The sequence below is a fragment of the Macaca fascicularis genome, chromosome 14 (assembly GCF_037993035.2).
Source record: "Macaca fascicularis isolate 582-1 chromosome 14, T2T-MFA8v1.1".
Classification (NCBI taxonomy): Eukaryota; Metazoa; Chordata; class Mammalia; order Primates; family Cercopithecidae; genus Macaca; species Macaca fascicularis.
This window is the reverse complement of record NC_088388.1, coordinates 55986329-56009960: the sequence shown is the minus strand read 5'-3', so window position 1 is coordinate 56009960 and position 23632 is coordinate 55986329. Positions and strand designations below refer to the sequence as shown.

The 23632-nt window shown below is 38.9% G+C and overlaps 1 protein-coding gene across 9 annotated transcripts in view; it reads right to left on the bottom strand.

Moving 5' to 3' along the window:
- SBF2 (SET binding factor 2) overlaps positions 1-23632 on the bottom strand; it is a 519142-nt gene that overhangs the window by 39485 nt on the left and 456025 nt on the right. For 3 of the 9 annotated variants that reach the window (XM_045370372.2, XM_074014361.1, XM_065529546.1), the window contains 5 exons: positions 21296-21494; positions 14035-14231; positions 11210-11350; positions 10071-10166; positions 1270-1344 (listed from right to left, as the gene is read on the bottom strand). In XM_045370372.2, the coding sequence (XP_045226307.1) occupies positions 1270-1344; positions 10071-10166; positions 11210-11350; positions 14035-14231; positions 21296-21494 (708 nt within the window). Of the gene's footprint in view, positions 1-1269; positions 1345-10070; positions 10167-10278; positions 10578-11209; positions 11351-14034; positions 14232-21295; positions 21495-23632 lie in introns of those variants that run through there. The other 6 variants (XM_045370374.2, XM_065529547.1, XR_012423398.1 and 3 more) reach the window with 5 other exon arrangements.

Genomic DNA, 23632 nt, shown 5'->3' with positions numbered 1-23632 from the left:
AGACAGAGTTTCGCTCTTGTTGCTTAGGCTGGAGTGCAATGGCATGATCTCAGCACATCACAACCTCCACCTCCTGGGTTCAAGAGATTCTCCTGCCTCAGCCTCCTGAGTAGCTGGGATTATAGGCATGCACCACCATGCCTGGCTAATTTCGTATTTTTAGTAGAGACAGGGTTTCTTTATGTTGGTCAGGCTGGTCTCAAACTCCCAACCTCAGGTGATCCGCCCGCCTCATGCCTCCCAAAGTGCTGGGATTACAGGCGTGAGCCACCACACCCAGCCAGAAGCAGATATCTTCTAAGAGAAAGGGCAAGCTAAAATGCTAGAAGAGTCTCAGTGAGATAAGTTGACCTTAGTTATATTAATTAGAAAAATCAAGGATTTCTATATGCAAGTGAGACTATTAAATATCAAATATCCAGACACAAAGGCATACACTAATTCTCAAATTTGACTAGCACTGTATCACCTTCAAATCAAGAGGCCCTCATACATGCCTGTAGAACTGTGGTGTTTATCTCAGTGATGGGGTCACAGGGATATAGGACTTTCCTACTGCCTCCCTAAAGTGGGTTTTCCTCTTTAGATCTAGAAAGCCTGTTTGAGAAGCTTTAGTCTTTTCCCAGTATTAAATTGAAGTCATGTTTCTAGGTGACCAGAAGTCACCATGATAATGTCACCTCTGCTTCTCTTTCTCTTTATAAGCATTTATGGGGTCAAGAGACCAGTTCCCAAGAAAAGTTTTTATGGCTCATTTCAGCTTCACATGCATGAATCTTTGAGACAGAGTTTCACTCTTGTTGCCCAGGCTGCAGTGCAATGGCACGATCTTGGCTCACCACAGCCTCCGCCTCCCGGGTTCAGGTGATTCTCCTGCCTCAGCCTCCCGAGTAGCTGGGATCACAAGCATGCCCCACCACGCCCGGCTAATTTTTGTATTTTTAGTAGAGATGGGGTTTCACCATCTTGGTCAGGCTGGTCTCAAATTCCTGACCTCAGGTGATTGCCTGCCTCAGCCTCCCAAAGTGCTGGGATTACAGGCGTGAGCCACGGCGCCCGGCTGCATGAATCTTTCTATGTAGTTTATGAGTTTTTCTTAGACATTACGGCAATTATTAATTTTTTTGTAAATGGAATCGGAGGAAATTCAGAATGTAGATGAGAATAAAGGATATAATTTTACAAATGCAAAAAAATTACTTGTAACATATGTAGTTTCACATGAAGATGGTTTAAAAGAGTGACATATCAGGACACATAATACAGTACCTTGATTATGGACTCTTCCCTTAGCTGAAGATTTGGGATTTGACTGAGTAAAACATTTATCTCTGTACCCATGCACTGGTAGGTAAGATTAAAGACAGAAAGAGAAATAAAATGTATATAGTAGCAAATGTCAGAGCAGATTGTGTAAGAGAAGAATAGGACACTTAATTTTTAAAATTAACAGGGGAAAAATGTAAATATAATAAAAGTAGAAGATTTAATTAACAAACAAAAAGCTGCAGTCACAAAAAAAAAGATGCATTGAGTACCTGTTAAATGAAATTTCAGCACCTGTTTATAAATACTATAAGCACAATGAAATGGACAGCACACAGCAGAAGGTGCCACTAAAAAATTATACCAAATGGAATAAGCTTTTAAAGGTTATCATTCAGTCAGAAACAAATTTATATAATAAAATTAAGGAATTTGGGGTGTATATGTGTAAATGTTAGGAATACACTGGTCCTCATATCGAAGGAGACTGGCGAATGCTGTGTGTTGTACAACACATTTGTTCTTTGAGCAAGGTCATCACACCAGGAAACAATGAAGCTCTAGCAACCATTTGGAATAACTAAGGGCATATTTTTGCAGTAGAGCATTAAGCATTGCCACGCTATCTTCCTTCTCTTTCCATTTGGAAATTACATTTATTTTCCATAAATACTTATGAGCAGCAAAAATTCATAACCCTGTGACAATACCCAATACCACTAATAATACAGCTTGTGATGACTGATGTAATGACGTCTCTTAAAATCCCTACTTGCACCAAAATGATAGGCAGTATTAGAGATAATAGTTTTGTAATTTGAGTAATATATTTTTTCCGACAGAAAGAAAGGAGTTTATGATGATGGCACACCAAAAATTGTGAGCAGTTTTAGCACTTTCCAAGCAAACAAATTGCTCAAGTCAATTAGAGGAAATGATTTTATATTTATTCAGTCAGGATTGCAATCTTTAATAGTAGTATTAAGTTATACAATGCAAAATTGTGTAACATATGACATAACAAAAATCATTCGAAGTGAGTTTTCATTCCCACTTCACTTCTTTAGAAGCAGAAAATGAAGGGCACTGATGGCTCTGGTGGCCAAAGGAAGTCAGAAAGTAAGGGCTGCAGAGGTGCTGGCTGATGACAGACAGAGAATGTGACTGCAAGACAGAACAAAGGCTTGGGACGACATGGCCAAGGCACACTGTGTGGCCTCCTCTGTGTTGGCTGACTGCTCTCCTTTCTGCCAAAATTTTGAACTTTCCTATTGAAAATGGGACACTAAGATGATGATAGTGATACTTGAGTAGTTCCTGATTCTGAGATACAGCTTCCTTAACACATCACACTTTCTTACGCTAGTCTTATTGCCTGGAATGATTTCTCCCATTTCCTTACCTGACACATTCCTACGTAACCCTTAAGATCCAGGTACAATGTTAGTACCTCTTCAAGGCATTCCTGACTGCTCCCAAACTGGGGAGCTCTATTTGAACTTTGATCACATTGCATCATGATTATCTGCATATTCTTTCACTCTACAAGATTGTATGTGTGAAAGGAAAATAAAAACTCAGGACTCCAGTTCATTATGCCAAAAGGAAAAAATTAGGCTGAAAGCTGAGACATACAAGAAGCTGCTTTTCCTTTTGTTCCTAAACAAACAGCTACAGTTAAAAGGTTAAATTTATCCACAGATAGCTACTGGTATGTTCACTTTATCTTATAGACAAATACATAATTGACCATTCTCCTACCTGCTCCTTTTTTCTTGCAACATGTGGATTACTATACCCTCCCTCTTTCTCATTTAAATATTAAAGCCCTCAAAATCATTGTTGGAGAAAGGCACAGACCTGTCTCCAGGGTGAGTCCTTAACCTTGGCAAAATAAACTTCTGAATTTATTGAGACCTGTTTCAGGTACTTTTTGGTTTACATGTGCTAGTGAGGGCAAGCACCCAATCATGTTTATTCTTGTATCCATGCTGACAGCCTGAAATACAGGCACTCAAAGAATTTGTTGATTATTTACTTTTTGCAAACCAATACATTGTGAGCTGTTGTGACTCATTATTATACCTTCAACCCAATTATTTGCACTGAAAGAGTGAAAAGAGGGGTATTAAACAAAAAATAGTAAGGACTCCCCCAAAGAAGGGCTCATCAATGAAAAACTGCCAAGTTTTGGCCAATTAGTAGAAAATCAGCAATGATAAAATGGCCAGTACTGATATGGGGCCAGCAGGGGGCTTTGAGAATTCTAATTCCATCTGGAAGTCACTTTAACCAAAGGAATTAGACTAGCGCATTGGTTGTTGGTGGTGAGGTCTACTTAGATTTCCTGAATGATTTCTAGATGTCCTGGGCACTTAACACCAGCAAAGGGTCTCAGGCAGTGTTTTTCCAAACTGCAGGATCATCCTTAGTGGCTTGGGAAGTCACTCTACTAGGTCAAATCAGTATTTTTTTCAAAATTAAACATTACAGTTGAAAATACTAATGAGCACTGCATATGGTACAGATGAATATTGTTTCACAAAACTTTTGTTTTAGTGTATATATTATACATTTTGCATGTGCCTTAGTACTACCTGAATTGTGATATAAAATGAATGGGTATGTATACATATAAATATAAAATACATTTCTTACTGTGAGTCATGATCAAACAAGTTTGAAAGTCACTGGCTAGACCTAGGGCATATGCCTTCTATCTCTTGCCTTAGATCAGTAAGGCTCAAAGCAATTTAAATGCAAATGTCAACTTTCTTCCCATTTCAGCAGAGTATTAGGCAATGGCAATGATAACAGTAACTATAATAATAATAATGACAACTAACATTTATTAAAATACTACTATGGGCTAGTTACTAAGTTAAATGTTTTACATATATTATTTCATTTATTCCTCATAACTACCTTAAAAATCTGTATTATTTATTACCTTAATTTTAAAGATGAAGACACTGAGAATTAAGAGGTTTCCTAAATTGTTTAATCATACAGTAAGTAGTGGGACTATGGTTTGAATTAGAATGTAACTAAACTCTTAATATACTGTTTCCTGAGGAACCATGTGACCTTGGAACCAATCAGTAGGACTGGCTAAGGGGACTGCTTCAGGGAAGATAAGACACAGTTCATTTTCCCCATAGGAATGCATTACTGTTCAGAGAACCAGTGTTTCCTAAGCACTGGTGTTATTTCCTCTACTCTGGTCTGACGGAAGGGGAAAAGGAAAAGAGATGCTTAGGTCACATGTGGTGCCTTATTTATCATTTTGATCTTATAACTGGCCCAGTGCATGAGACACAAGATATATTCAGTAAATATATCTGCACTGATACGATGCAACACTGAACTAATTCTAGTCCCAGTTGTACTGATACTTGCTGTGTGGCCTTGACCAAGTCACTTAATCTCCCTGGGCCTCTTTAAATACCTATCCTGGAGGTTATTTCAAGGATAAAATAATACATGGAGAAAAACTTAAAATGTAAAAGATGAAGAATTAAAAAGCTGCCTCCAAGTGGCTACTTCTCAAATATACCCAGCTATTATATTTTGGTATTTGAGAGGCAGTACTGATTTTCTCAAGGCATTTTTCTACTCAACAAAGAAATTTATCCAAGTTGTAAATATAGGTGCTTCCCCCACTGGGCTTAAATGTTATTTTAATTTTAAATGAAAAACAATGTGATCTATTCACTTCTTACTTTTAAAGTGATTCCTGTGTAAAAAAGGATGCATCCCTTGTATTAGGAACTCACCAACATGCATGCTGAATGCAAAGTGATCATCCTGACTGAAAAAGAGGTGAAGGTCAATTTTAACCCTGGCTCATCAGACCAGGAGAGACACACAGTGGAAATAACATAAGAAAAGTAGGCCAGGCGCGGTGGCTCACGCCTGTAATCCCAGCACTTTGGGAGGCCAAGGTGGGCGGATCACGAGGTCAGGAGATCGAGACCATCCTGGCTAACACGGTGAAACCCCGACTCTACTAAAAATACAAAAAATTAACTGGGCGTGGTGGCGGGCGCCTGTAGTCCCAGCTACTCGGGAGGCTGAGACAGGAGAATGGTGGGAACCCGGGAGGCGGAGCTTGCAGTGAGGGAGATCGCGCCACTGCTCTCCAGCCCGGGCAACAGAGCGAGACTCTGTCTCAAAAAAAAAAAAAAAGAAAAGTAGGAACTAGGACTGTATGAAAATGAAAGCAATGAAAAAAATTGTGAAAATAGGGGAGCAAAAAGAAAAAGGCTAGGAAGAACTAGGGGTTAGGGTAAAAAAAAAATAATAGAAGAAGAATTAGATGATAGGAGGCTCCTCCCACAGTGGTACCTAACTCTGGAAGAATGAAGAGACTCTGTACTGTGAGTTGATACAAGGAAATGAATTCCTTGCAGGGCATGGGCATGTCTAACCTAGTCTTGCCTTGCCAGTCTAAATATGTGTCTGCCTGGCATGTTCACATAATAGAGAATCTTCTGAGATCCTTAACTTGCCTGCCCCAGTTCATTCCTCCTACTTTGAGAAGGAATGACACTATCAGAAGAAACACAGAAACAGTTCTAGAGATCACAGAGAATGTTCAAGGTGTCAGGAAACAGCAGTATCTCTTTGTCCAGTTTATCACTGGGGCTTTAGAAGGTTTTGGAGGCTTTGGGAGTGAAGAGTTAAGAGATGGAGTAAAAGAATTAGATTTGCGTTTCTGGATTTTAGCTTAAGATACCAGAATGACAAGCACCTGGTTAGGAGTACAAAACTGTCATAAGGAAACAAGCCAAATTCACAGTAATTTTCAGCAGAAAGTATTTGAGAAAGGTGTCAGAAATAATAATTACAGCCTCAGATATGCACATAGAGGTCATAAATTAAATAGGAGATTTTAATCTGAAAAGGTAAATACAGCCTTTTGGGTGCCTTTAGGATTAGCAAAGAATGGAGTCATAAGAATATAACCACTACTGGGAATTCCCTTGTATAAAAGAAGCCAAGAGCTGGAGGCCAGGGTTAAAAAAGAATATAATGTAGTTGAAAAAGATTGTTAAGGCTGGGCGGAGTGGCTCACGCCTGTAATCCCAGCACTTTGGGAGGCCGAGGTGGGCGAATCACGATGTCAGGAGATCGAGATCATCCTGGCCAACATGGTGAAACCCCATCTCTACTAAAAATACAAAAATTAGTTGGGCATGGTGGCACATGACTGTAATCCCAACTACTCGGAGGCTGAGACAGGAGAATTGCTTGAACCAGGGTGTCCGAGGTCGCAGTGAGCCAAGATCAAGATCGCACCACTGCACTGTAGCCTGGTGACAGAGCGAGACTCCATCTCAAAAAAAAAAGAAAAAGAAAAAGATTGTTGAAAATCCATGAACCTTTGGTACCAACATAAAAGTAGAGACAATTGTGTAGCACAATTTATATTATAGGCCACCTGGCCAAATGTTGGAATCGATAACATGGTGACGTGTACAATGGCAAAATACAAGATCAGGTTGTGGGTGCGAGGGCTTCAATTAACTAGACATCTGCTGAAAGCTGCGTTCTCTAAAAGTTGAGTGGAAAAATTACTGACTTGCCTTGCTGACAATATAAACTTTCATATGGTAAATAAAGCAGTAAGGGGAAATGCAATCTCAAATCGAATTCTGACAAGAGTGCTTAGCAACTGAAATACCAGGACCCTAAGGAGAAAAATCACTGTACCATCTTTTAGTTCAAATTCACTGAGAAAGAAATGATGAGAAGAACAAAGTTTGTATCTTAAACTTTAAAATAGTAGTACTCTAAAAATCCAGAAAAATGAAATATATGGCTGTAATGGGTTGAAATATGTCCCCCTCCCAAAATTTATATTAAGTCCTAACACCCAGTGCCTCAGAATATATATAATTAGTTAAGATGAGGTCATAGTGGAGTAGAATGGGCCCCTAATTCAATATGACTGGTGTACTTATAAAAGGAGAAATTTGGAGCTAGACACAGAGGGCGAATGCCATGTGAAGAGGAAGGCAGAGATTTAGGTAATGCTTCCAGAAGCCAAGCAATGCCAAAGATGGCCAGCAAACCTCCAGAAGCTAGGAGAAAGGCATGGAACAGATTCCTCCTCACAGCCCTCAGAAGGAACCAACCCCCTTGACACCCTGATCTTGGACTTCCAGCTTCCAGAACTGTGAGACAATAGTTGTTTAAGCCACCCAATTTGTAGCACTTTGTTATGGCAGCCCTAGGAAACTAATACAATGACTTCAAGGCCTGACACAGTAATTGGAAAGATGACTCAAGAAGGTTGAAAGCTCTTAGGAAATCTTGCAATTACAGAAAGTTCTGACGAGGCAGGAAAAGAAAGTATCCAAAAAACCAGTATGACCACTAGGAGATGAGTATGGTTTTCAAAAGGGAAAAAAGTGAATTTTGTAAAGTAGAATCTTTATGTTGATTCTGAACCAAATTCTAGGAATGGATTATCAATGAACTATTTATAATTACTTTAAAAAAAAAGCACTGATTCCTATAATAAGTCACAGCAAAGTAACTACAAAACCCTTGTTGATGCAGTTAATTATTTGAAAGACTGGCAAATAGTGGATTAAAATGACTGACAGAGATTTAGAAATATGGGCCTGGTGAGTTTTAGTGGGAAGACTCATAACCAGTATAGATGAACAGATTGATCTTTTTCTTCAGAGAGGTTTATGTTATTTTGCTGTAGGTCTTTGTCTTTAGCTCTGGCTTGTTCAACATTTTTTTAAACAAAGAATCACATGAGAACAATCATCAAATGTATGGATGACAAAAGGCTTGCAAAACAGCAAATGCACTGCTAGACAGAATCAGGGTCCAAAGGTCTAAAATACCAGTCCACATCCCAAAACATGAAATTTCCTAGTTATAACACTGCTAGTGGGTCCAAAAAGCAACCATCAAGGCCAGTATGTTTTTAAGAACAATAGCACATATGAAGCAGATAGGGACTTCAAATGATATTAATCTCCACATGGGTTAACCTAGTGATGGAGCCGAATGCAGTTTTAGGCTGTGAGAACACCTAGAGTGCTGGGTTCAACTCTGTGGAGTGTTCACAGTGATAAGGATGGTGAGCGGACTACTACCATTTGAACTGGGGATATTCAGAGTTAACTAAAGGCAGGAAAAGAAAGTATCCAAAGGGCCAATATTGGGGATGTGTATGGTTTTCAAAAGGGAAAAAAGTGAATTTTTTAAAGAGTGAATTTTGTAGAAAGCAAGCCTGACAAGAGTTTTTCCTGAAGGGTTTTAGGTGTGGGAGATTACACTTACGTTCTAACCTCAGAGGATAGAGCTAGGGCCAATAAGTCAAAGTGGTGGTCAATATGAGAAAGCAACACATAGAGTTGCTCCCAAATGTAAGGGATTATTTTGGGGCAAGAAATGAGTTTCCCATTACTGATGATATTCAAGCAGAAACAAGATTACTTGCTTAGTGTGTACATATGTGTGTATGTAATTTTTTTGAGATGGAATTTTGCTCTTGTTGCCCAGGCTGGAGTGATCTCGGCTCTTGTTTTGCTCTTGTTGCCCAGCAATGTTGCGATCTCGGCTCACTGCAACCTCTGCCTCCCGGGTTCAAGTGATTCTTCTGCCTCAGCCTCCTCAGTAGCTGGGACTGCAGGTGTGCACCACCAAGCCTGGCTAATTTTAGTATTTTTAGTAGAGACAGGGTTTCACCATGTTGGCCAAGCTGGTCTGGAATTCCTGACCTCAGGTGATCTGCTTGCCTCAGCCTCCCAAAGTGCTGGGATAATAGGCATGAGCCACCGCGCCCGGCCTACTTAGTATCTTTTTAAGACTATTCATCATTATATGGGGATGAGAGGAAAAGTCTAAGATTCTGTGACTTTATTGTGAGACAGTGGGACTTCACAGTTGAGATATCTGGGGCCAGGTGCTTTCCCATGCCTGTAATCCCAGCACTTTGGGAAGCCCAGGTGGGAGGACTGCTTCAGGCCAGGAGTTCAAGGCCAGCCTGGGCAACATAGTAAGACTCTGTCCCAAAAAATATTTTAAAAATTGAGCTGGGAGTGGTGGCACACACCTGTAGTCTCAGCTCCTTGGGAGCTTGAGGCAGGAGGATTGCTCAAGCCCAGGAGCTGGAGGCTGCAGTTTAGTTAGCTATGATAGTTCCACTGCACTCCAGCCTGGGCAACAAAGTGAGACCCTGTCTTAAAAAAAAAAAAAAAAAATCTGGTCTGGAATTTCCTCTGCAGAGTGAAAGAATCTCACATAAACTTCCAGAGAACAAAGTGGATGACCTTATGGAGCTTAAAAGAACGAATACTTAGCCTTTCTCTATTTCCTCATGCCAGCAGCTACCTGGATATCACGACGTCTTATTCTCCAAAGCAGTATTTCAGAAGACAAGAGCAAAAATAACAGGACTTGGAGTTCCTTGGATCTGGAATCACTTCTCCTTAACTATCTATACTTCTGTGATTGATTGGTCTTTCTGCCCTGCAAATCTGGAGTATCATGGAGTACTCCCAGGGCTGACTCGTCATTTAGACATGCTCCCCTTACCTCCTAATGCTCCCAAACTTATCAATATATATGACATCAGCAATTATTATACTTCTTGTCCCACGAGGCTAAGTTCATCTGTCATCATGCTAGTAATAAATTTGACCATTCATTCAGAAGAGGGTAATTAAGAACAATTTGAACCATAATTAGTTGATTGAAAATATCAACTATCTAGAAAAATGCTTTCTGCTTTTAAGCTTGCATCAGTGCTCAGTTATAAAATCAATCTTACTAACCTCCTCGAGCAAAGCTATTGGATGGGTTTACATCCAAATGTCCTGGCACTACCTGCTTAAGCACAGTGGACATTCTTGAAGTCCTCCTTTCAGTCCCTAAAGTCAGCCAAAAAGAAGAACAAAAACCATGTTGTTTGGGTTAACATTACTCAAATGACAAAAAGTTATCTTCATGTGTAGCATGTTTAATTGCTGCCAAACATTGTACTTTTAAGTACCCAAAGCTTTATTAGAGATAACAAGGCAATGTTATTATTAATCAGAGATAACACACATATGCAAGATTATAGAGAGTTAGGTTTGGCAAGTGCAATCACAGAATTTAATGATAAATGGAGCAAGGCATGCATGGTGTTACTTTACAAGAAAAGCCACTTTCTGCTTATGTTGAGCTAATTCAAATAGCTGATTAAGCCAAAGAGACCAACTTCTCAAGTCACATGCTCCTGTGTCTAACACATTAGGGTTACCTCTACATGAACCCTTTGGGGTTCCATCACATGATAACTGAAACAGAATATTAGTACAAGTCTTAATGGCTTCATCCAAATCCAGTGAAAACAAACTGTACTGAAAATCATAAAGGTTGCAGATATTTTGGGAATTTCAAACTTATAAATGATGATTTAAATAAATACACATTTAATAAACATGTTCCACTTACATATTCCATGTCATAATAATATTTTAAAGTCTATGAAAGATAAATATGGGAATAAAGGGTGACTTTATTTATATTCCTCACTTCCTCTCCAATTACTCTTTTGAAAAGGGAAAAACTGAGCTGGGTGTGGTGGCTCACACCTGTAATCCCAGTACTTTGGGAGGTTGAGGCGGGAAGACTGCTTGAGCCCAGGAGTTAGAGGCCAGACTGGGCAACATAGTGAGACCCCATCTCTAAAAAAAAAAAAAAGAAAAAGAAAAAACTGAATCTCTAAAGTTCATTACTATTTACTAGAGATTAATAGTAGTAGATTTTTAAGTAAAAGGAGTTAAACTTATAATCCTTCCGGGTAAAACTTTTAAGAAGTCTTGGTGAAGGAACAGTACAAATAACAAATAACAGTACAAATAACCCTGGGAACAGAATTGACCTTTCATTAGAAGCTGTCAAGAAGAAAAGGATTATCAAGTCTTACCTGGAGATAGAGCAAAGGCTGGTCTGACAGTAAGAGTGCTGTTGCCTCTGAGTTTCTGATGGACAGAAACAGCATTCAGTAAGGCTTGCAAGTATTTCTCTTGTTCTATGCTACTGGAAGATTCTAAAGAGGAGGTAGGAGCTATAAAAGGAAAATATATTGAATAAAATAAACTGTCTCTGTATTAACAAAACAAGTTATCTATCTATCTATCTATCTATGCTTATTTTTCTCCATATAGTCTACAAGTTACCACACCCAAATATAGAAACCAGCCCCACTTAGATTGCCAGTATATTAAATGGCTAATCCTCCATTGTAATGCTGGTTTTACCATACCTACTTCTTGATTGCCTCATTATCTTTTCAGAAAGAGCCCAGGTCTGGAAAACCAGCACAGGGCTATCCTTCCAAGCATAGATTGGGCTTGAAAGCACAGGGCATAGCTTCTCATTATCCAAGCAACTTAAAATGAAGATTTACAAACAACAACTCATTGATGATATCCTCCAACCATCCTTACCAGGTTATTGTTTGGGAGTGGGTTCCTTTGACATCCCAGAATGGGTAGAGTTAAGAACTTTCCAATATCAGTAATTTTATTTCAATAATTTGCCACACAGTCCCACCAGGGGACATGAGCCTATAAGGATTTGTAGAGGGAAGAGTGGAAGAACATGGGGAGAAGACAGGAGCAACTACTGCCAATCCCTGGTCCGTCTAAACGAGGAGCAAAAAGTATACACAATTGTGAGAGCAATTCTGGGTTGATGGGCATATGAGCCTGGTTTGGGTGAAGCAAAACAGAATCACTGAAATCAGCCCAGACATTTTAAAAGAGGAATAGGGGATGGACTCACTACAAGGACAATAGATATTCATAAATTTTCTTACAATCTGAATAGAAAATAAATAATTAGCATTATTGTATTTTATCAACTTTAATATGTCATCAATTCTAAGATGCACTGTTAGTTTATTGTCTAAGAATAAACACTGCTTATCAATAAAAAACACTGCCATTTAAACTATGACACTATTCTTTCTGATCACATCAACTGTAAGATGCATTGCAATTTCAAAGATATTAGTTGTCGGCAGGGCGCGGTGGCTCACATCTGTAATCCCAGCACTTTGGGAGGCTAAGGTGGGTAGATCACCTGAGGTCAGGAGTTCGAGACCAGCCTGACAAACATGGTGAAACCCCGTCTCTACTAAAAATACAAAAATTAGCCAGGCGTAGTGGTGGGCGCCTGTAATCCCAGCTACTTGGGAGGCTGAGGTGGGAGAATCGCTTTAACCTGGGAGGCGGAGGTTGCAGTGAGCCAAGATCGTGCCATTGCACTCCAGCTTGGGCGACAGAGTGAGACTCCGTCTCAAAACAAAAACAAAACAAACAAAAAAACAAAAAATAAACAAAAAAAGATATTAGTTGTGAGTAAAGGTGTGAGTTGAATATGAAATACAGTAAATTTAAATTAAATTAAAAAAAATCAGCAACCAGTGGAATAAGTTTCAATTGTTTTCCAACTAAAAGCTTAGCGATACACTTATCGGTGCTCCTAACATCATTTGCTCATTTTACATAACTTATATACACTTGTGTTCTATTTTATTATTATTTTATTTAATTTTTTTGAGACAGGGTCTCATTCTTTCAGGCTAGAGTGTAGTGGCGCAACTGTGCCTCACTATAGCCTTTACCTCATGGGCTCAAACAATTCTCCCACCTCAGCCTCTGGAATAGCTGGGACTCAGGTGCATGCCACCATGCCCGGCTAATTTTTGTACTTTTTTGTAGATATGGGGTTTTGCCATGTTGCCCAGGCTGGTCTTGAACTCCTGGGCGCAAGCAATCCTCCCACCTTGGCCTTCCAAGTAGCTGGGACTACAGGCATGAGCCATTGCACCTGGACCCTTCTTATGTTCTAATATACCCACCAGGTGGCTTGGGAGCACACAGTGTTTCACAGGAGAAACAGTAAAAAGTCAATTGCCTTCCATTACACCAATAGTGAGACTCCAAGGCAGGTGGAAGGCTGCCCTCAGTCAACCTAATGATCAAAACATTGGCTGACTTTCAAAAAGCACATGGTTGTACCTGATGAATCAGATTCTGAGTTTACTTCATTTCCAAAGGTGGAAGAACGCAGCCATCCCTAAATTGGATCTGATATCTTAGTGGCCCACTGTTTCATTTTTTTTTTGAGTATCTATTATGAGGCAGAAGCTATGAGAAACGTCAGTAAAACACAGCTCCTGACTTCAAGACCTCAGACCTGGTACTCACAAGCAGCCTCAGAATATGGGGCAGCTGTACGTATTATTTCGCTAGCTTCCTAAAAACCTCTTTGCTTGAAAGCCCCTGAAGCAGCATTTGCAGTCATTAGTTTGTGCGTATGACTTGTAAGAATGAGGATGGATATCTCATATCATATGGCACAGAATCTCGTCTTGCCTCTGAAGCTGTTAAATGTATTTGGATGCTTCCCAGAAGAAAAAAGATTGGTATAACCTAGTTTCCATCTGTGGATACTCTGGTTTGCTGGAATGAAAATTGCCTAGGACCAAAGACTTTATTATATTAATTTCTATTAAAATCCAAGTACAGACCAGACATATTAAGATGTCAAATTCAATGTGGAGCCTCACACTACCAAGTATAGTTCTTGTTTAAGCTGTACATGTTGTATGTAGCAAAATGGAAAAGTTCGTGTGTGAGACAAGACTTGATGAAAAGGTTCCATTCCCAGATTTTACTTCCTTTATTTTTAGTAATACCCTTATGTGAATGGGTGGTAATTGTGTTACAGAGAGATGCTTACCGGCCTGAGGGGAGTTTTGAGATTTGAAAAGACCAACGACTCCCTTCCCATGGAATCCTCCAGATCGGAGGAGCAGAGTACCACTTCTTGAGTTCTTCCAACATACAACAGGCAGGCGATTGTGTCGATAGCAGCGAGCTACTCTCGGTAAACTACTGTCCTGTACAGCTTGAGGTACAACTAAAAGGCCAGGATAGCTTCAGAGACATAGAAGGGAGAAAAGAATGATTGGGGGAAGGAGCAGAGGGGAAGAGATGGGGAAAGAAATGAGAGAAGAGGGAGAGAGAGAATATAAGAAATTGAATATTAATATCATAGTAATTTTCTAAGATTCAGAAACATATTAGTTGAAGGGTAAGATATATTTCTTTTCTTTTTTAATTTAATTTTTATTTTTGTAGAGACAGGGTCTCACTTTGTTGTCCAGGCTGGTCTCAAATTTTTGGGCTCAAGCGATCCTCCTTCCTCAGCCTCCCAAAGTGCTGGGATTATGGGCATGAGCCATTGTGCCTGGTCAACATATTTCAAATATGGAACTTAGTTTCAACTCCTGAATTCTTCAGGGATTGAGAAGAAAATCCCTAGATGGTGAAAATAGCTAACTCATCCACTGATCTGTAGTCTTTTTTGGAAAAAGCCCCTTTCACTGATATTGCAGACTTCTGCTGAATAAGTTTAGAAAATAAAAATATTATGTAGAATTCTTTAAAAGGCCTCTGTTGAACTTGCCTTATACATTACTTTTCCACAACTTGAAATAAAGATTGTAAGATTACCGGATTAATGTCAACCTCATGAGAATGACAAGTCAAACTGTCAACAATTCACAGATCACTGAGATGACATCAGAGAATAGAGCATGCCAATATTAGACTGCCTGAGATGGTGAAAGGCTAAAAACCAAAACCAAATTATTTTTGGCATGAGAACAATATGTTCAAATGTCAAATGAGTTTAAATAGTTAATAACACTACATGTTGATACTTACTTCAAAATACTAGCTTATAAAGTTACAGGATATGGTGCTGGGAAAATAACATTTAAGAATACATACAGATTAATAAATGCAAGAAGATAGGCAGGTTTCAGAGTCATTTCCCTTTTTAGTTTACTTAGAAATATTACACTAAACAGATTTTGTATTTATAACCTCCTAACTACTAAGCCTATATCTTTTTTTTGGTGATACATATATATATTTTTAGATGCAGTCTTGCTCTGTCACCCAGGCTGGAGTGCATTGGCGTGATCTCGGCTCACTGCAAGCTCCACCTCCTGGGTTCGCCATTCTCCTGCCTCAGCCTCCCGAACAGCTGGGACTACAGGCACCTGCCACCACGCCCGGCTATTTTTTTTTTTATTTTTAGTAGAGACAGGGTTTCACCGTGTTGACCAGGATGGTCTCGATCTCCTGACCTCGTGATCAGCCCGCCCCAGCCTCCCAAAGTGCTGGGATTACAGGCATGAGCCACCACGCCCGGCTGGTGATTTTTAAATTTTGGTAAAATATACCTAACATAAAATTTACCATGTTATCCTTTTTTTGAGACAGAATTTCACTCTGTTGCCCAGGCTGGAGTGCAATGGCGCGATCTCGGCTCACCACAATCTCTGCCTCCAGGGTTCAAGCAATTCTCCTGCCTCAGCCTCCCGAGTAGCTGGGATTACAGGCATGTGCCACCATGCCTGGTTAATTTTGTATTTTCAGCAGAGATGTTTCTCCATGTTGGTCAGGCTGTTCTTGAACTCCCAACCTCAGATGATCCACATGCCTCGGCCTCCTAAAGTGCTGGGATTTACAGGCATGAGCCACTGCACCCGGCCCATGGTATCCTTATTTATTTATTCTATTTTTTATTTATTTTTTGAGACAGAGTTTTGCTCTTTATGCCTAGGCTGGAGTGCAGTGGTGCGATCTCAGCTCACCACAACCTCCGCCTCCCGGGTTCAGGCAATTTTCCTGCCTCAGCCTTCCGAGTAGCCGGGATTACAGACATGCGCCACCAAACCCGGCTATTTTTGTATTTTTGGTAGAGATGGGGTTTCTCCATGTTGGTCAGGCTGGTCTCGGACTCCCGACCTTAGGTGCTCCGCCCACCTTGGCCTCCCGAAGTGCTGGGATTCATGCTATCCTTTTTTATGTGTACAAACCAGTGGCATTTAGTACATTCCCAATGTTGTGCAACTACCACCACTATCCATTTCCAGAACTTCTTATCCCTTATCTTGATAAGAACCAGTGCCGAGAGGAGGGAGAGGAAATCTAGTTTATGGTCACATAAATCATAACCTTCAACTACTTTACTGAATGCCAAATTAACTTTCCATACTTAACCAATGATACCTTAGAAGCATTTGGAAAGCCTAGGGCTTTGGTGCTCTAGGAAGTTGTGACCTGAATTTTTCTAATACCACAAACTGATGAAAAGACCAAGCTACAGACATAGTCACTCATGAAGACTGAAAAGGCAGTTCTATGATTAGGACCCTCTATCTCCACCTGAATATCAGTTTTTCCCAACTTGCTTCAAGATACAGTGTGTATTAGATAAGGGAGTAATGTTTAATGGCTCCAGGAGCTACTTCAATAACTGGTAAAGAAGGAGCACACTCCTTCACTCCCTGCCCTTCATCTCCTTGCACTGTGAATGAGCACTACACACAGACCATGCTCTGTTACATACAACATCTACGACTCTCTCCTGCTTCCTGATGCGGGCTTGCATGACAGCTGGATAGCCCCTAGTACTGGGGCAAATAGTGTGAAGCCTAAAGACCAATAGAAGCTACTCTCAGTACCAGTCTCATTTCATAATGAAAGATATCAATTTCCCATCCTAACCCACTACTCAGAGCCTTCAGCTCTGGGCTCCACAGTTAACTCTCAAGAGGTAGACTAGGCTTCAGAAGCTGTTGTGGAAACTTTTTAATTCAAGCATAATTCACATACAAGTGCTCAAAATCTAGGTGATATCACTACCACCTAGGTCAAGAAATGGACCACTACAAGCATCCAAGATCTAGTATTTCCTCCCAGTCACTATTTCTTCTTCCTTCTTAAAGATTACCACTATCCTGCCTGGCACAGTGGCTTACACCTGTAATCCCAGCACTTGGGAGGCTGAGCTGGGAGGACTGCTTGAGCCTAGGAGTTCGAGACCAGCCTGGGCAACATAGTGAGACCTCTTCTCTACAAAAATAAATAAAGTAAAAAGAAAATTAGCCAGATTTGGTGGCATGCGCCTAGTCCCAGCTACTCAGAAGGCTGAGATGGAAGGATCGCCTGAGCCAGGGAGGTTGAGGCTGCAGTGAATTGGAATCGCATCACTGCACTCCAGCCTGGGAGACAGAGCAAGACCGTGTCTCAAAAAAAAAAAAAAGATTACTACTGTCCTGAATGCTAACAATGTGGATGAGTTTCGCTTCTTTTTGAATTCTAGATAAAGGGAATCAACAGAGTTTATTCTTTCATGTTTGGCTTCTTTTGCTCAATATTATGTTTATGAGATCCATTCGTGTTATTGTACTCATGTGTAGTTTGTTCATTTTCATTACTGTATAGTATTTCACTGTGTGAGTATAATACCATTTATTTACTCTCTTGTTGATTTTGAGTAGTTTCTAGTTTTTTTAATTATTAAGAATGTTGCCATGAACATTCTTGTAGATGTCTTTTGGGAGCACGTATGTATTTCTGTTAGAAATTCTACTCCACCTAAGAGGAGAATTTCTAGGTAATAGGTTATGAATATGTTCAGTAGATGTTTAAATGTTTAGATAGCATTAGACAACTTTCCAAAGTTATTTAACCAATTTATAGTCCTTTTTACTCTCTTGATGATATCTCCTGATATACAGAAGTTCTAACTTTATTAATTTTTTACTTTATAGATAATGTTTTTCCCATCCCAAGAAATCTTTCCCTATACTTCAAGGTCATGAAGACATTCTCTTATCTTCTAGAAGCTTTATTAAGTTTGTTTTAACCTTAATAACAAACCTATTGTTTTATTGTTTTACCCTTTTACATATAGATCTATATGTCAATGGGAATTAACTTTTGTAAATGGTATAAGGTAGAGGTCAAGATTAATTTTTCCCAGCATCCTTTATTGAAAAAAACATCTTCTATCCGCTGCTCTTGTGTTATTTTTATCTTAAATCAAGTATCCACATATGTTGGGGTGTTTCTGTTTAATATATTCCCTATTTTGCTCCACTGGTCAATTTGTTCATTCTCGTGTCAATCCTATACTGTCTTAATTACTGTAGCTTTATAAAAAGTCTTGACATCCTATAGTATTATTCTGTAATACTTGGCTACTCTTTGTCTTCTGCATTTTTATGTAACTCTTAGAATTACCTTTTCAGTTTCCATTAACACTTTGCTGAGATTGGGACTCTGTTGATTCTATAGAACAATTTCAGGAAACTTCAGTTTTAGAATATTGAATATTCTAATCTAAGAACCTGAAATATCTACTTATTTAGCTCTTCAATGATCTTCAATATTGTTTTAAGTATTCCATGTAGAGGTCTTGCACAGGTTATTAGATTCATCTAAGTAATGTTTTTTAGTGCTACTGTAAATAGTAGGAATAGTACCAAAACAGCATCACTTTTTGAAAATTTCATTTTGTAATAATGTTTTTAGTATATATATGACTAATTATTGTAAATGACCTTGTACTAGTGACCTTATCAGTGACCCTGTACTAAGTCCACTTAATAATTTTAAAAGTTTATGGGTAGATTCCTTCAGATTTTCTACATGTGCATTTTGGTCATCTGTGAGTAATGGCAGTTTTATTTCTTTCTTTTCAATCTTTATACCTTTTATTACTTTTCTTGTCTCTCTGCACTACCTAAGACCTCTACTACAACACTGAATAGAAATGGTGATAATGGGCATCCTTGTCCGGATTTCAGAGAAAAAGCTTTTAATATTTTATTTATTTTTAAGATAAGTAATTTCCTTGTAGGATTTCTAAGACGGAAGATTAAGGAGCTACCCACTGTTCCACTGCAGATGCCTCTGAGGCCTTCGGGGCGCTACTCATGGGGAGCTCGTTCTTACTCTATTTTGCTGAGAGCTTTTTTCTAAAAGTCATAAATGTGACAAAAATATAGAATTTACATACATAAATTCACATAAATAAAACTCATAAGTGTACTTTGCATTTCCAAAATGCTTTTCTTTATATAATAAACTTCTTTTTAATTCTGTTAATGTGGTAAATTACACTGACTGATTTTCAGATGTCAAACCAGTACTCTATTCCTATAATAAACTCCATTTGGTCTTAATGAATTACTGTGTGTAAAATAAACCTTTTGTCATTATGAACCATCCTTTCTTATTGCTTTTAAAGTCACTTTGATATTCATATAGTGACAACAACTTTTTTTAAAGTTAGTTTTGTGTGGTATATTTTTTCTATCCTTTTACTTTCTACCTTTTTACATACTTGTATATTAGATTTGTCCCTTAAAAGCAGCAGAAAGCCTTTTTTTTTTTTTTTTTTTTTTGAGACAGAGTGTTGCTCTGTCACCAGGCTGGAGTGCAGTGGCGTGATCTCGGCTCACTGTAACCTTCGCCTCCAGGGTTCAAGTGATTCTCCTGCCTCAGCCTCCCGAGTAGCTGGGACTACAGGTGTGCACCACCATGCCCAGCTAATTTTTGTATTTTTAGTAGATACATGTTGGCCAGGATGGTCTCCATCTCTTGACCTCGTGATCCACCCGTCTTGGCCTCCCAAAGTGCTGGGATTACAGGCATGAGCCACTGTGCCCACTTTTTTTTTTTTTTTTTTTTTAAAGCAAAGCCTGATCTCTTTCTTTGAATTGGAACATTTAGTCAATTAATAATTAATGCAATTATGGATATATTTGAATTTAAATCTACCATCTTAGTACTTGTTATTTATTCCATTTGTTCTATGTCCCCCTTTTTTTTTTCCTTTCTTGCCTTCTTTTGGATTATTTTTTATTCCATTTCCTTCCTGCTAAAACTTAATGGATATATATTACTTTTTACCACCATAAATGCTTTATAAACTGTTCTAATAAGTCATCTACTAAAATTTTATTTTACTTCTGACAGATTGGAATGATAAATGAGTCTGTTTTCTCAATGGCTGGCATAATTTTGATAGCAAACTTTCCAAACAGCAGGACATCACACCCCAACAACATGACTTATCTTCAGAGAAAATTTAGTTAGAATGACAGAGAATTCCAGAAAAATTACTGCATACTGAGAGTCCCAGTTTTTCAGAACTTCATTCAAAATGTTTATTTGGCCACAATCTCAAAACTATATTCCCAACTTGTTTCTCAAGTTTCATATTAATATTTGTAAACTTAAATTGTCATTTAAAATGACATATCTATCTTTAAGAGCAACAGGGTTGAAACCAACAGTAACATTAAGACAACTTTCTAAAATATGTACAAAGCTTACAATTTACAAAGTGCTTTCACAGCTGTTTAAGCAGGAATTTATAAATGCAAAGAAAACAACCTACCTAGAGATGAAAATGACTAAACTTGTGAATGGTGAAAACGTAATTTTAGAAAATACATATTTACATATAGTAAAGCATGGAATAAGGCTCAAAATATTCGAAAAACAGTGAGAGATGACAAGAACAGGAAAAAGAAAATGTCTCTTTATTTACATCCTTTAAGTAATATTCCCTTGAAAACATTCCAGTTAGACGGCATAAGAAACCCTTGCCTACACCTGGGTCAGCAAATTATAGCCTGTGGGCCACAAATGGCCATGCCCACTCATTTCCTCACTCTCTGTGGCTGCTTTTGCGGCACAGTTGAATAGTTGCAACAAGAGACTCTATGGCTCATAAACTGAAAATATTTACCAACTGACCCTTTATAGAAAGAGTTTGTGGCTCCCCAGCCTACAAAAGACTTTCATGTCTTCTATTGGCCTGGGAAAATCCTGTTCTTCAAGTTATCTTTAGTCATGCTAGAAAAGAAGCAAACTGGGAAGAGAGAGACAAGAGAAATTCATAGAGGGGTGAGTAGTTTACCTTTCACCTTCTTACCTACTGGAGGTACTTTCAGTAAGGTAATTGTTCCAAAAATGCCAATGAGATGCTTGCTCATATCCTAGAAACCCTGTTCTTATTTTCAGGCATTTTTATCTATCTCAGGGCTATGGATGCAAATGGCCTATTAAAGATTCAAATGAGAAGAAAGGAAAGAGGACCTCTTTTTGGAGCCCACTGACACACTTACCTCCGGCAGAGTGAATACATCCTGTTGGAGGCAGTAATTCGAAAATACTCGGGTCTTGAACGGGAAGAGCTGCCACTTATGGTTCCTAAACCTAAACGCTGATAGTCTCTGAAACAAGCCTTTTCCACCAACTGCTCCATTGTAGACTTCTCGGAGGCCTTCAGGGTGGTACTTGTGGGGAGCTCACTCTCATCTGAAACTGGGATGGTAGAGACAGATATTAAAGAAATGATTAGCTCAAAGCACAGGATTAAAAACTTCCTTTTGGGCTGGGCATGGTGGCTCACACCTGTAATCCCAGTACTTTGGGAGGCCGAGGCAGGTGGATCACGAGGTCAGGAGTTCAAGACCAGCCTGACCAACATGGTAAAATCTCATCTCTACTAAAACTACAAAAAATTAGCCTGGCGTGGTGGCAGTCACCTGTAATCCCAGCTGCTTGGGAGGCTGAGGCAGGAGAATCACTGGAACCCGGGAGGCAGAGGTTGCAGTGAGCTGAGACTGTGCCACAGCACTGCAGCCTGGGCAACCGAGCAAGACTCTGTCTCAAAAACAAACAAACAAACAAACAAAAAAACCCAAAAAAGTCCCACTTCCTTTTGAAGAAGACCCTTACACCAAGACAGGTTTATATTAGGATGACAAGTATTATGTATATCACAAATTAAATCATATAACTTCTGTGAGGGATCACACTTAAATAAACATAAATTAAAAGTGTAATGAATAGTCAAGAAATAAAATATCAGTAATTCAACTAAAAAATGTCAGGAAAATAATACCTTTAAATAATTTCTAAAAACAATATAATTTTGAATTCATTACCTACACTGTTCTGTTTCACGCAGGCTTGCTTATTGTCAAATTGCAGTGATTTCCATTTAGGACTCTATACAAACACCCAAAGTTTGTCAGAGGCTAACCCATCAGTAAAATTTATCTTTCGTATAATCACTATACAAGCTCATCATCCAGATTTCAGTTTACTTTTCAGACCATAAGCTTTTATTAGAAATTTCTGGATTAACCAGAAGTTCATTAGAGGGAAAAAGAACTGTATTTCCTCAGAGAGGTATAAAGAAGTTACACTTTTTTCCTGGAAATATTTTTGTTAGAGGATGTGGTGTACGTGGGAAACCCCCTCACAGTTTTACAATCACAGGTTACAGAATCCTTTACGATTTTAGATGTGGAAGAATTTACTCAATAATCAAATATTTTAGGGAGGCTTTTTTTTTAAAAGGACATTCCTAATTGGTACTGCATGTTCTAACTGAAAAAAACAAACAAATAAATTCCATGTTAAAAACTGTCCTAATTTACTTCCTTATTTATTTTGAAAGTAAGAGACATCAAATCAAGCTTTCAAAGTTTTTGAAAATGTACTCAAAGTACTAATGGCAGGCAAAGCTATGGCCCTCTTTCATTAAAATATATTTTTAAAAAGCAGAAAATCAACAGCTGCGTTTCAATTTGTGAACTTTAATTCGTGTTTCAATTTGTGAACTTCACAATGCAATATAATCAGGTATCAGTTCTGTGTTGGCCTTTTATTTTCAGAGGAGCAAAGAACATTATATAATTTTGTCTTTTAGTAGAATAATTATCATAGAATAATAAGTTTTGTTCCATGAAACATAAAAAAATTGAGTTAGAAGAGTCAATAGTGATGGGTAGCAATACTATTTTTATGGCTTGACATACGACTGCGAAAAGATCAGGGTTCCAACAAATGGTTATTTCAGTAATGTAATGGTGGGTATTTTCACTGCCCCCAGAGGCAAGCTTGTATGTACACATTCTCACCCAGGGCATGCATACATACATACAAAACCACATAGGTTCTTTTTTATTTTTATTTTTTTGAGGCAGAGTCTTGCTCTGTCTGACCCAGGCTGGAGTGCAGTGGTGCCATCTTGGCTCACTGCAACCTTCTCCTCCCAAGTTCAAGCAATTCTCATGCCTCAGCCCCCTGAGCAGTTGGGACTACAGGTGCATGCCACCATGCCTGGCTAAAATTTTGTATTTTTAGTAGAGACAGGGTTTCGCCATGTTGGCCAGGCTGGTCTCGAACTCCTGGCCTCAAGTGATCTGCCTGCCTTAGCCTCCCAAAGTGCTGGGATTATAGGCATGAGCCACAGTGCCCAGCCCACATAGGTTCTTTATCCCAGCAACTGAAAATGGAGACCTGTTAGCCAGTGCTTTCTCTAAAGATGAGGTTTCTTTTTAAAAATGTTGTTGTTAGTAGTAGTAGTTCTTGCATAACCACTTGTGACTGATTCTAAGATCCTGAGGGGAAAAAAGGGTGTAATGGCATTCTGCCTCCCATTATATCAC